At 44.9% G+C, this 14,369-nt stretch overlaps 1 protein-coding gene across 1 annotated transcript in view; it reads left to right on the plus strand.

The window, feature by feature from the left end:
* LOC108800904 (rho GTPase-activating protein 23-like) overlaps nt 1-14,369 on the plus strand; it is a 77,381-nt gene that overhangs the window by 51,306 nt on the left and 11,706 nt on the right. The window contains exon 7 of the mRNA XM_018572889.1: nt 10,803-12,072. Within this exon, the coding sequence (XP_018428391.1) occupies nt 10,803-12,072 (1,270 nt within the window). The remainder of the gene's footprint in view (nt 1-10,802; nt 12,073-14,369) is intronic.

The following is a 14,369-nucleotide window of genomic DNA, read 5'->3' on the forward strand; positions in this document are numbered from 1 at the left end:
GGGGAAAATTGGGGGGTGGGGGGGGGGGGGGATCACTGTCCCTCATATTTTTTAAATTGGTCACTTTTTGTGTCCCATAGGTGGTCTGTTATGCCGAACAGCATCTGCGCCACCTCCTGCTGGGGTACTGTAATTTGCATGTGCCTGCCATCTTTCTTTCCTGGCACACGGAGCACTTCACACATAGCTGCTGCAGTTCTACACAGGGTTCAAATCTCTGCACCACTATACTGGGTTACTGCTTCTGCCTACAGTTTTGGGGCACAAGACACCCCTCCAGCCACTATAGTAGTGAGAACTTGGGGTTCCCTCTCAGAGAAAGTCAGATCATAGGTGCAGGGATGTAGGGGTTGCAGACTTTGGGGCCACACATGCTCACAACGGTTCTGGGGAAGGTTCTGTCCCCTCAGGAGACACTGTTTCTATTAGCCCTATGCTTTGCTCCTCCTCCACACTTTAGGTTCCACTTTTGCACCTGCCTGGACGCCCTCTCCTACCCTGCTATCTAGAGGATTTATGGGAAAAATTATCCCATTTGAGTCTTGAGGGGAGCATGCTCTTCTTCCCTCTTAGAGTCCTTTGAACTTTCTCTTTCTGCTTTGCACTCCTTGAGGAAGAAAATAAAGAAGTGGCTACTTCATGCTCTCTTGTCTCAGTCCAAGACGAGGACCTATGTCCTGACATCTCTGCTAAGCTTAAGAACACTATTTCTGTCCTTGTGGAAGCAGTGCATAATGGTTTGCAGTAGGGATGCCCAAATCCTCCGATACAGAAACTTCCGGTCAGAGGGAGAACTCCCTCTGGCCGGCAGTGCAGAGGGAGCATGGAGCTGGCTTCCTTTCCAATCCGACATAAAATGAACCGCCTCCCGGCTTCCTGATTAGTCAGGAAGCCAGGCTGCCTAGAAACAAGTGAAGCCGGCTTCCCCGCCAATCAGATAGCTGGGAAGTGGGTTATAACATGCCACCTGGCTTCCTGATTGGCTAGGAAGCCAGCTTCACTTGTTGGTAGGCAGCCTGGCTTCCTAACCAATCAGGAAGCCGGGCGGCACGTCATGACTCATGAATAGTCAGGAAACCAGGCTGTCTAGCAATGGTGTTTTTTTGATAGAACACTGGCTTCCCAGGCAATCAGGAAGCCGGGCGACGGGTCATGATCCACCGCCCGACTTCCTGATATATCACAAAATGGTATCACAGAAGTACACAATCCATAAGCCAAAGAAACATCTCTAAAAAACGTGACAAGTCTTGTGAATGAATCATGTTATCATGTTCCTGAACGGCCGGACGGGAGCCTTACAGGAGCGGGAGGGCGTCTTAAGATGTCCTGCCCCTCCCCCCGCTCGTGTGCGACGCCCAGCGTGCACACTAGTGAGGAAACTGTCAGCAATGTAAACAACCAGCGATGCATGTTTACATTCAAGCGATCGGGCATCTCTAGGGACGCCTGATCGCTTCTAGTACCTGCGGGTCTGGAAGGGGGGAATCCATCCATCATCATAATGGTGTTGCAGACTCCTGAATGTATAGCCAATGTCAGCACACACCACACACATGGGAAAAGAAACACTTTAGAAAGCATGTGTAAGATAATGTGCTATTGAGACCCCTAGGTGCATCGTATCAAGGGTGTGTATCCAAAATGCTTTTCTGCATAGTAGAGCATTGTTATGGTAAATGGATTGATTGTTTTTCCTACATAAACAAGGGAACAGGGACACTTGAGCATGTATACGCAATGATCGGTATTTCAATCATAATATCCGGGAACCGAATATTTATTGCCCTTATAGGGATGGGTAAATGAATCCCCCACTATATGATGGAATTACAAATAATGCAATTGAAACATTTGAAACACCCTTTCCTGGATGAAAAAATGTATCCTGTAGATTCATATTTGCTCGTGGGGTCTGCTCTAACGAGATGGTCTCTGATCGATTTGTTTTTTGAGTAGATGACACATGGTGTCTGTTTTAAAATGGGTGTCAGTGATTTATGCGCCTGAAGAATACAGTTGTTTTGACTCAATATACTTTTGACATTGCGTGACTCAGAGTTATATGTGATAATGAGCATTGTTTTTTCACTATCATTGGTTAAAGGCTTAGGTGTCTGTAGTCTGTTCCTTGCTGTCATCAGTGTGCGTTGCAAAACGCAATCGGGATAACCCCTCTCTAGGAATTTACTGTACATTGTCCGTAACTGTTTCACAATCTTCCGTGTCTGAGCAAATGTGCATGACCCTCAAAAAATGTGATAAACCTATTCAATAAACATATCAAAGAGATAATGAGGGAGATTTATCAAAACTGGAGCAGACAAAATCTGGAGCAGTTGCCCAGGGAAACCAATCAGCTTCTCTGTTCAGTTTGTTCAGTTAAGATCTGAAAATGAAAGAGAGAAGCTGATTGGTTTGCGCAGCTGCTCCAGATTTTGTTTGCTACAGTTTTGATAAATTCCTCCCATTGAATTTATCTGTGTGTGTGCCGGTGACCTGTTGAGACTACTCTGGGTGTGTAAAATGGTTGCCCATTTCTGCTCCACATTTTGTCTGCTCCAGTCTTGATAAATTTCCCTCATTGTTTTGAAGCACAAATCCCAAACAATTTAAAATATTTGCTGTAGAAACATCATGTACCTCTCTACACAGAAGAAAATATTCAGTGGCCCTAAGACCTGCTTCATTGGGGATACATGTGTAAAGTGACGTGTTATCCATTGTGGCTAGTTTCCAATCTCTCTCAACATTGTCAATTGTTCTCAGCTTCCAGAGAAAATTGTCAGTGTCCTTAATGAAGGCTGATGAAGTCTGCAACAGTTGCAGTAAGTAGTCAGTGAATCGGGCCATCGGTTGGGTGATAGACTCTGGACTTGACACAATTGAGTGAAATGACAACGGATTAAATCTTTTATGAATTTTGGGCAAGTCATACATCACAGGGGTCAAGGCATGTTCATTTAATAAAAAGCCAGTTGTTTCCTTATTGATCCAGTTATTTTTGATTCCCACATCAATCAAAAAAGGATAATTCCTTTTGTATGGTGTCCTGTTTGGATGGTGCATAACTCGAAGTATCACACAACAATGAAAGCATGCCCTTTCTGTACTCACTATAGTGCATTATTAACATCACTCCTCCCTTATCCGCTGGTTTAATAATAATAGAGGTGTCATCTCTCAGGGCCAATGGGCTGCTCACTCCTCCTTGGTCAAGTTGGGATTTGACCTAAACACATGTGCATTGTGTAAAATGTCATACTTGACCGTTTGTATATATGGACTGGAACTGACCTGAACTGACATTCTTCTGCATTTACATTAATGAACAATATATTTTCTATAATCGGTTTTACAAGTATGCTTTGGGCTGTTTATTACTGTTCATCATGTTTTACTGATAATGAGAAGAGTGATAACCTTTCAGATGGGTATTTTCTGCATACAATAACATTGTCATTTTAAATGAGGCCAAATGGTGGGAATGTGACATCATTTTGACTTCAGAGGGTTTGGGGACCATTAGTTTTCACTGATTTGCATTGGTTATTGCACATTAGGTGTAGGGTATATATGTTTGTTCGATTGTGGATGCATTTGTCATATTAAACCTGAGGAAGGGGACACTGTGCAGCCCCAAAATATTAATTCGTAATGTGACATCATGTGTCAGTAAAGAAGAATTTGCTTTGACACAAGCAAAGAGTGCGCTGGTGCCGTCCCTCATTTAGACTTTTAAAACTTTTTCACATTTTTTAGATAATTGGGAGTCCCTTTTTCAAATGACATAGTTCTTCTAGATGAGATGGCAGGGTTCTACTAACTGATGTGTCTAAATATGCGGTTTGAACATAGTGTGAAGCAGATTATTGTTGTAGGAATGTTTACATTTTCTTTTTAGTGTTGTGGTTAAAGTGACATTAAACCCTCAGATTTTTTAACATAAAACAATACTGTAATGTGTGCCTTACTGTAATCCATGGTTGTTTCCCTTCTCTTTGCTGCTCTTCCTTTTAAATCTGTATCTGTTCTCATGCTCTGCAGAACTTCTGTTTTGCAGCAGACTGCCTTGTCTCAGGAATGGATACACGATGTCTGTGTATACGTTTCTATAGGCTTGAAACCTGAGCCAGCACTACAGGAAGAGGCCCTGAGCTGAAAAGGGAAGTTCTTCCCAAGCATGAGAAGACATGAGGATTTAAAAGGAAGAGCAGCAAAGAGAAGGGAAACAACCATGGATTACAGTAAGGCACACATTACAGTATTGTTTTATGTTAAAAAATCTGAGGGTTTAATGTCACTTTAAGTTTTCATTTCATAACGTTTTACTATATCTTGGTTATTATATTGATTCAAAAAACATTGTCTACATAAGTGTTTATACAAGTGATGCTTTCTGTTTTTTCCCAATTTTTACCTTCTGTACGGGAAACTTAAATTTATTAGGGTTAATTATCAGGTGCAGGCTGATCCCTCATTAGATGGGAAAAAAGTGTAACATTTTATTTTTCTTATACTACTCCTGAGGAGAGGAGCATTAGTCGCTCCGAAACAGGCTGAGTTTTATCCTTGTTCTTTTATTTTAATTTTTGACTTAAAGGAGAACTGTGAGGTGAGTGCTTTTCACTCACCTCATAGTTCTAGCCGACCTGTGACAATGAGACTGTCACAGGTCGGCTCAGTAGATCGGGAGGTGAGCGAACACATACCGGACCCTGTCAAATGCCTTCTCTGCGTCCAAGGAGAGGAACAGGCAGGAAGGGGGTTGTGACATAGAGCGGGCCCAGTGTAGGACGTGAGTAGCTCTAAGGGCATTGTCTCTTGCTTCCCGTTGTGGTATAAAGCCAGTTTGATCAGGGTGGACTAGGGTTGGTAGGAGGGGTCCCAATCTGTTTGCCAATATTTTAAAGAATATCTTTATGTCCACGTTAATCAGGGAGATCGGACGGTAGCTCTGGGGCTGCGTGGTATCCTTTCCCGCCTTTGGGATGACCGAGATGTGGGCCATCAGTGCCTCACGTGGGATATTCCCTCCGTGGGCCAGGGTGTTAAGGTAATTACAAAAGTGAGGGCTTAGGATCGTAAGATATTTGTGATAATCGGCCTTAATATACCCATCCGGGCCAGGGCTCTTATGCCCTGGGAGGGATTTGACCACCCTCTCTAATTCCAGTGAGGTGATGGGCCTGTCCAACATCTCAGCCATCTCCGAGGATATAACGGGGCCCCCTGCTTTAGTCAGGTATTCGCGTATGCGGTTGCGGCGGTGGTCGTCTGTCAAGGTTGGGTCGTTAGGGGGCAGGTCATAGAGGGTCGCATAATATGAGCGGAAAGCGTCAGCTATTTTGGAGGTACTAACGACCTCCTCTCCCGACCTTGTGCGCAACTTGTGGACGTGCGACATTGCTCTGCGTTTCCGCAGCGCATTGGCCAAGAGTCTACCGCATTTATTACCGTGTTCGTAAAAGCGGAAGGAAACATATCGCAGCCGCTGCCGTAGTCGTTTATCAAGGAGGGAGGTTAGGTCAGTGCGTAACTTGTCTAGCGCAGCCTTGTCGTTGGGGAGGCCTGAGCTTTTGTGGGACAGTTCTACCACTTTTAATGCCTCCAAGAGGTCAGTCAATTCCTGTTGTCGAGCTCTCTTAAGACGGGCACCATGGGAGATGAGTACACCTCGGACGACAGCTTTGTGGCCTTCCCAGAGAGTGGCGTCTCCTACTTCTTCGTTACGATTAAGTTCAAAATAGTCAGTGATCGCAGTTTCGAAAGCACCGCCAATTGCGGCGGCGTCCAAAAGCGATTCGTTTAGACGCCACGTCCATTCCGGCCGGCGAAGTCCCGGCAAGGAAACAGATAAGGTTATGGCTGCGTGGTCGGAGAGCGTGATAGCGCCGACTGTTGCGCTAAGGACGTTGTCTAGGTGGTATTGGTCAATGAGCAGTAGGTCTATGCGCGAGTATGTGCCATGGACACTAGAATAATAACTATAATCCCTGCCGGGGGCGTGGAGTGCGCGCCAGCTATCAATGAGGGCCAGGTTCTGTAGTGCCCGCCGAAAGTGCTTCAGGGCCGCAAAAGAGTGGGAAGATTTCCCCGTGGATACATCCAGGGCAGGGTCAGGGCTAAAATTTAAATCGCCACCCAATATGAGCATACCGTCCGTGAAGGTGAGTAGTTTGGGGAGGACCATATCAAAGAAAGTAAATTGTTCTGTGTTTGGGGCATAGATTACGGCAAACGTGACCTTTATCCCCTCAATGGAGCCCTTGATAAATAGATATCTGCCATTAGCGTCAGAGCATTGGTCCTGAACGTTGAAATGGCAATTCTTATGAATTGCTATAGCGACCCCCCTAGATGTAGCGGAAGGTGAATTACTAAGGTACCATTGGGAGAATAAATGAGTAGGCAGGCGGACGTTAGACGTCGGGGTGAAGTGTGTCTCTTGTAGCATGACTATGTGTGCTTTCAGGTGTTTAAGTTCAGACCATAACTTACTGCGCTTGTGGGGGGAACCGAGGCCCCGGACGTTGTAGGACACTACATTAAGCGCCATCATGGTGAGAGAGCAGGTGGAAGCGGTGGAGGAGGTGGAGCGGAGCAAGGCACACGGACATCCAGCTGACCAGAGGGAATGGACCTAAGGAGAGGCAGGGGATACAAAAGAAACCAAAAATAAGATGAACAACAAGGAATGTACAATGGAACAATCAGAACAAGAATCGCTCTCCTAGCGGGCCACTGCACCCAACCGAGGTGGAGATGGCCCTCCAGGACAGCCATGTCAGAAATCTGACAGGTCTCAAGTATTGAGACAGGTCCTACTTGGGGAACAGGGTAGGGCGCCATGGAGATCGAGGCTCCTATGAAAAAAGCAGGAGAGGTGGGGGCCCTCTGCAACAGGTAAGCTGAAAGTGAAAGGAAAATAAAAATAATTTTTTATTTTTTTTGAGCAGCATAATACAAGAAAAAGAAAACGGGTGCAGACATAGTCAGCAAAGTAAAACATATCAACTAAAACTGGATCCTGGTTAGGGGGGCGGAGTGCTCTGTGGACCCCGAATCTCGATGTGCGTTGCTACTGGTCTGTCTAGAATCTGATTAAAGATGCCTGTCACCGTGGGCAACAGGTCTTGAGGCCTGGTTGCCTCTGGAAGGCCTCGCAGCCGGATGTTAGAGCGACGGCTCCTGTTCTCATAATCATCCAATTGGTTGTGCAGTGCTGCAATGTTAGAGTCCTGCTGCAGCATTTTGCCCTTCAGGAGGGAGATGGTGTGCAGGGCCTCAGCATATTGCGTCTCTAACTTCTCCACTCTCTGGCCCAGCTGTGTAGTGTCGGCCCTGAGGTCAGTAATGGCCTGTTTGTGCGCCCCTTCCACTTGGGAGACAAACGCCTGGAGGTCAGCTTTAGTGGGTAGGGACCGGAGGACAGCCTTCAGGTCCCAGTCTGGGTCCTCTCCGTCAGACGTGGCCGCCTCTGAGTATCCCGATCTCGGGGATCCACCTGGGTCTCTGGGGTCCCCCTCCAGGAGCAGTAAGGGGATCGGGGTGGGACAGGGCATACCTGAAGGCGAGCCGGCAGCATGTGAACCGCCGGGCGCCATCTTGGCTGCGGCCCGGTCGCATGTCCGCCGATCGCGGAGAAAGTTATCCAGCGATCCCCTCGGCTGTTTTGGGGTCTTTCCGGAGGCCTTCCGTCCCCCCATCAAGCATCTTGGGCTGCCGGCAGGCTAAATCGGAGTCGGATGGGTGCGGATGCAGAGGGTCCGGACGGAGCTTGGCTTAGGTGCGACTCTCCGCCATCATGTCCAGGCCACGCCCCCTGATTAAACCTTTTGATGTCTTTATGCCAACGTATCCTGCATCTACTACATCTGTTTGCACTACAGTTAAATCCCTTTTACCATGATTACTTTCATAAACCACCATTTATTAAGGTGAGCAATTCCTCTGTGTTTGCTGGTCTGTTTCAAACTACACATTTTTTCAGACAGCTCCCTACATAGATGATTGTGGATTAGAAGATCTTTCCCTCCAGGTGAGCACTACAATTACAAGATTTAATACATAGACTGTTTTGCCTTGGTGCTCTCCCGACTACACTGAAGGGTGAGAAAATACCTATACTGGTGTTTTGCATTTCTTTGTATTGCTACATCTTTGGATGCTGCAGAGGTCTGTTGTGTCTCTCAATAAATGTTGCGATAAAATACATTGTTGTACTCACTGTACCTTTTCTCCAGTAGTTTATTTGACACACATCCAGCATTTTTTTCTGTGTGTTCTTCTGTTTGTTGGCCATGTTGCTTTGGGTAAGAATGCATTTTTAGAAGGGGATCTTTTTTTTACTGTCACCTTCACTCACTGCTTTCTTTTCCTGGGTAGACGCATTCTGAATGGAGGAATAGACAGCAGGAGGAATTGTGTTTATTTGATTTGCCTTTTTTTTTTTGCCTAACTTTCTAGAGGCAAGGTATATACCCAGAGGTCTGCTTTGTCTCACATAGAGAAATTTAAAAAAATCATTTTAGAGCAAGTTAAAAAATCATCTTCCTTATATCAGGCATTTCTTTAAAAAATGGACATGATGATAATCTCTAACATATCTTAAATGTTTAAATATAAGCAATCAGGTTTAGTTTGAGTCATTTGAGCTCAGTCCTTAAAATTGTCACACTTCTCTGGTATCTGTGCCGGATTATCTCTTTTGTCCAGTTTCCATGTCAGATTTTCACCTCTGTCCTAGGTGCTTGACTGTCAGCCTATGGGGATGCACATGGCTAAAGCCAATCTTCTCACTTCCTTCCCTATTTAGGCTCAGCTCACTTGTTGCACAAGGTTTAAGCAGCGAGTCTGTTTCCTTCTGCTGGACCCTCCTGTTTTCCTAGTGTTTTCCCTGGTAGTTCCTGGTGCTGTTTCTTGATCCCTCGTTACTGTGGATTCCTTGTGTACCCCTGTGGATTCTCTGCGTGGCAGTTTCCCTCCTTGCTGTTCCCTGTCTCCCTGTTTACTCTCAGACCCTTGTGATTCACTGTGGTAGGGCTGTGCATTCACCTATGAGGTGTGAGTGGCCATACTTATCTATCTGCTGATTGCTATCCACTTGTGTGTGCCCTCTCTTCACTCCAGCGTGTCTGCCCTGCTCTCTCTGAGTCTACCTGTGCAGTGTTCCTTGTTGTGGTAATTCCTATTCTTCTCTGTGTTCCTGTATCTGCATTGTGTTTGCGAGCACCTTGCCTGTATCTTGCACTGTGCCTTCCTTGTGGGTATCTCTCTGTATGCCCATCATCACTCCCTGAGAGTCCTCTTCTGTCTCCTTTAGGCCTCCCCATGTGTCTTTCCTTTACAGCTCACTTATGTGTTCGCATTTGTGTGTATCTGCCGCTCTGTCCTGCACCTTTGTATAATGCATGTTCTTTGTGTTGCACGTTCCTATGTATCTTGTCTCCATGTATGCAAGTTTCCTGCATGCGTTCCCCTGAGCATTCTCTACCTCTGTACAACGCACTTACTTGGTGTGCCTTTCCCCAGTGTGTCCTGTAATAAGTCTTTCTTTGTGCACCTGCTGCAACCTTCCTGCACCTCTGGGTACTCTCTTCCTATTGGCCACTAAGTCCCGTGTCCTAATGCTGTACTGTCTTGGATTCCTGCGTTTTCTGTTTGCACTTCTGTTGGCTGTGTCTGCATGGGTGTGTCAGAGGGCCGCAACCTGGGAGCTGCTCTGCCTCACCATCAGAGACTATGCAGAAGACCAGGCTCTCCAAAAACCCTCGCCTCTAGCACATCCATGTTTACTGTGCAGTCACTCTGTTCCCGGTCCCTTGCGTTTAGAGTAGCCAGTTTCCTCCCGCTCTCTAAGACCTGTGTTCTAGGCCCGTTCCCCGTTCCAGAATGCTCCGCAAAACCCGGAGCTCACAATCTTAAGTGCTCCGGGTTCCCAGACCGTGACAACAATCTGTGCATTAATTGTATAGATTGTGTGAGTGTGTTTATTCTTAGGCAGCACACATTTGTTTTGCTGAACATATACAGGTGGCCATGCTGACTAAGCCCTCGTTCACACCTGAACGTTTTGTAGCGCGTTCTACACTCGACGAACGCTCTACAAAACGCTCAAACATCTAAATCCCATTGTATTCAATGGGTCTGGTTCACACCTGGGCGTAGTTCAACCCGTCCCTAACGCGCTACAAAACGGCCCACGCCTGAAAAGGTACATGCACTACTTTGGGCCGTTTTTGTTGCGCGTTTCCATTGGGATACAGCCAAGTAGCCCTCGGAAACGCGCGTTTGTCGCACGTTTTTTTTACCGCGAATTGCGGCAGACGCGCATATGCACTACGCCTAGGTGTGAACCAGGCATAATACTCAGTCACAGGCAGCGACTTGTGTTTTTCGGATCATGCAGAAGACAAAAGAAATAGCTATTAAAGACTGTACTTAAGAACAAATGTAGTCATTCTATGGCTCTATTAAATCCAAGTAGTATCAGCTTTAAAACTAATAAAAACATACACTTTGTGCATGGCTCAGTTATAGGGATATGTTTGATATGATTTAATCTTCCCATCCAATATGCATAGCCATGATGTGTTATTTTATGGTCCCCAGTCAGCTGTTTGAGTACAAAAGAATTGATAGTTCTCATGGCATTCAAGTGTGCTCTTGAGTTGCGTCAATTCTTTTTTTCAGTTTCCAGTCACAGCAAAAAAAGATTTTGGCCTGAAATTTGATTTACACGCATCTACAAAGAGAGCAGAAGTAAATTCTGAAAGTTTTTCCTCTTTGTTTTTACACAGGCATACTCTCAGGATGCATATCTAAAAGGCAATGAACCATTTTGTGGGGTTGCACATAGCATTCCCGCACCTCCTCCTGTCTTCTATCCATGGCGAGGTCAACCTCTAGAGTCTGCTCCTGGATACCCAACAAGCTGTAGATTCCATCGATCTAGCTGTGAGGATTTTCCATCTGTCAGTAGTTCCATGCACAATGAAATCACAAGCGATAGCCCTGATCATCATAACAATTACTCTAGGCCTGTTGCTAATCCTCTCCCTCCACCTCAACCCTACATGACTTCTCCAACTACATCTAACCGATTTAGAGGACCAGGACCTCCATACAATTCTGCCTATGGTTGGACGTCCTGCCATCATTCAGAGCCACCAAACAAAGCTTCTACAAATGTATGCGAGAAGCCAAGTGGCCCTCGCTGGGTGAGTCAATGGGAGCGACACCAAGCACTGTGTAACTGGATGTCCCAGCAAACACCTTGCAAGAGAAGCTCTGCCCTGCCCCCAAGAAGACGTAGTGCCTCACAAGACCGACTGGGAGAAATCACTCAGCAGAGTCATCAGAGTCACTGGCCGCATAGTGTTTCCCAAGATACCCTTCACCAGCCTCTTGATAATGATTCCTGGAGCAACTGGGCACAGTCAGACAATTACTTGCCCTGTACTGGTAGGTCTATTGGGAAATTGGAGTTGAGTGCTTTAATATCGCCCACTTATGAACGGTCTAATTGGTCTTCGGATAGACCTCTTCATACAACTCAAAAAGTTTCACATCATCCCCCATCCCAGACTGTGGTAAATGCTTCCAGGGAAGTAGTAAAACCTAAGACACAACACTCTAGTTCTGTTGACTCTGGATATATTGGGTACCGGAGTTACAGTCCCTCTTTCCAACGTCGGACTGAACACCTGCATGCTTTTTCCTTCAGAGAGACAGGATTCAGCGGTCTCCCAACCTTTAGGTCAGCACATTTTGCAAGTTCTGCCTCCCCAACTGAAAGGAAAGAACCATCCATAAGTATCAGTTCCAAAGATGACAGCAGTTGCACAGAGGAAAAGAGAGAGGAGGTGGTCCTTAGACAGAAGCCACCTTCAGGACGAAAGCCCTCTGCATCTGTGCGGCAAGTCAATGTACTCTTTCCAGAGGAAGGGAAAGATGTGGAGTTTGCCCCTTCTCATGCAGGAAGAGAAGAACTGTCAAGTAAGCGACCATTGCAAAGGATATCACAATTACCATTTTCTGAAGAACCCCTGGCATCCATTCCTTATATTGGTAAGTTTTCCTGCAATATATATAATTTAAAGCGAACATGTAGCCAAGTGCAGCAGGCATACATAACTATAAATATTAAGCTTTGCACCAATACCTCCTTACTAAGCTGCAGGCACTAATTTAGTGTAATAGCAAATAACTGCAAAAAAAAACAATTGCTACACTATATATCCAAACCACTATACAATGTGAGAAATCAAACTGCAACAAATCATGCAATCCCGTATAACATAGTAGCCATGTAAACAAATGTGACACTTATAATTCAACAAACACATATATTTAAATCCTTCAAAAATCACCACCCTTTGGAGTACCTGGCAAGTAGACCTGAATTCATGGTCTACAGAGGAAACATCCCTTTTGCATTACAGGCTGAATAGACCTTTTGATCAAAGTAGATAATCCTCCCTGGTTGTTGTCTCTCTGCAGCAGTAGTACAGACACCTGGATGTAGGGAACCGTCCTCCTTTCCTTCTCCTTATTATACTCCCACATCCATGTGCAAAACAGGATTAGCTAAAATTTGTTTATTAAAAATAACTCGCATGCATCCAATAGAAATCTTCATATAGTAGGCAGCTGCAATCACAATCAAATTCCTCAGCATCCCCACTTGCTTCTGACAGTCTCCTGCTTCACCCTCTCTATGTTACGCCTGTGTGTGACTTCATCAGGGGTGTGGGTCTGGGACTGTCCAATCCGAATACATAGTCATCATGGTTACCGTGGTAACTATAAACAACTCCCGCCCCAGTATTAGTTATTTTCTGAATAGTAAGCTTACGTTCCTGAGAGCACAGTGATAGCCGGCTGCAGCAGCACAGACTAAAAAGCCGGTCCGTCTCCTGCACAATAGCATTGTGCCACATGTTGGAATGGTTTATGATCCGTGCCTCTTACTCTGTCACAGAATAACTGGAAAAACACCTTAGGAGAGAGGAGAGAATAATCTCCTGTAGCTATATACAGGCTTCTAAGTGCTCCTCCACCTCATAAGATGTGACATAGGTGCCAGGCATAATTGAATAAATACAGTGCTACATGTAAATATAATAAAAATACTAAAAGTTAAATATGAGAATATTAAAATATACCACCCATACTCTATACCTATTACTACGAATACCTAACATTTATTTAAACTCGCAAGTTAAAAATTCATAAAATTCGTAGAGGAATACGACCTTTGTTAAAATTTGTTTGTGCACTGTGTTGGTGTGTGTTGCGAGAAAATTATACCGGCATAAATGTAATTGCAATACAGCGTATCACAATGCACGGCTTTGTGTCACAATGCTTTGCCATACGCTGCCACACAATTAAATTAATTTTATTTTAAAAAGAATAAAAATCAAGCACTGTGATGCGTTCTAACAACGCAGCACATGTGCATGGCATACACCACAAAATGGTGCACATGTATGTTATCTGTGTATCGGGGGGTTGTGTTTTTTATATATTTTTTTACTTCGGGCGGGGGGCTTTGGGTAAATATCAGGGGTGTTATGTTATGTGTGTTTGGGTGGAGGAGGGTTGTGTTTTATTTTTTTTATTGATTTTTTATTTTTTTACTGGGGTGGGGGGTCCTAGCTAAAGCAACCATGAACTTACTACAGAATGGTAAAAGCCACCCACGGAAGGCTGTGAATGTACCTATTGTTTTCGCCGTCCTCTACCTGTCGACAGAAGGAGGAGAATATTGCAGGCAGCCTCCACATTGGCAACCAGAACAAGGACAAAAAAGATTTTTAAACCGACCCAGATACACAAGCCCAGAGAAAAGGAATCAGAAATACATTCATTCAAACTTTAAGAGTTCAGAATGGGGCAGGTCAAGTGTCCATGGAGGCCCAGCTTGCAGTACAGACAAATAATTGGTATGCACCCCTAGAGGCTTATAAACGGGCACATATTACAAACCAGTATCAGTGCACAAAAAAAATATACTTTTCCGACTAAATCTAAAAGATAAACCTGTATTGAGTAACAAATATTTGCACCTTTTTGCAAAACGGTAAAACAATGAAGGCGCGCAAAGCTGTAAATAAGCAACTTATGTTAAAAATCGTTTGTGCACTGTGTTGGTGTTTTTGTTGTGATAAAATGATACAGGCGTACATTTAATTGCAACACAGGGTATCACAATGCATGGCAATGTGTCACAATGCTTTGCCATGTGCTGCCATAGTTAAATAAATGTTATTTTAAAAAGAGAAAAATCAAGCACTGTGATGTCTTCTAACAACGCACCACAGCGCAATATATGGTGCACAAGTATGTTATGTATGTGTGTT

The sequence above is a fragment of the Nanorana parkeri genome, unplaced genomic scaffold (genome assembly GCF_000935625.1).
Source record: "Nanorana parkeri isolate BGI_ZX_2015 unplaced genomic scaffold, ASM93562v1 scaffold2159, whole genome shotgun sequence".
Classification (NCBI taxonomy): Eukaryota; Metazoa; Chordata; class Amphibia; order Anura; family Dicroglossidae; genus Nanorana; species Nanorana parkeri.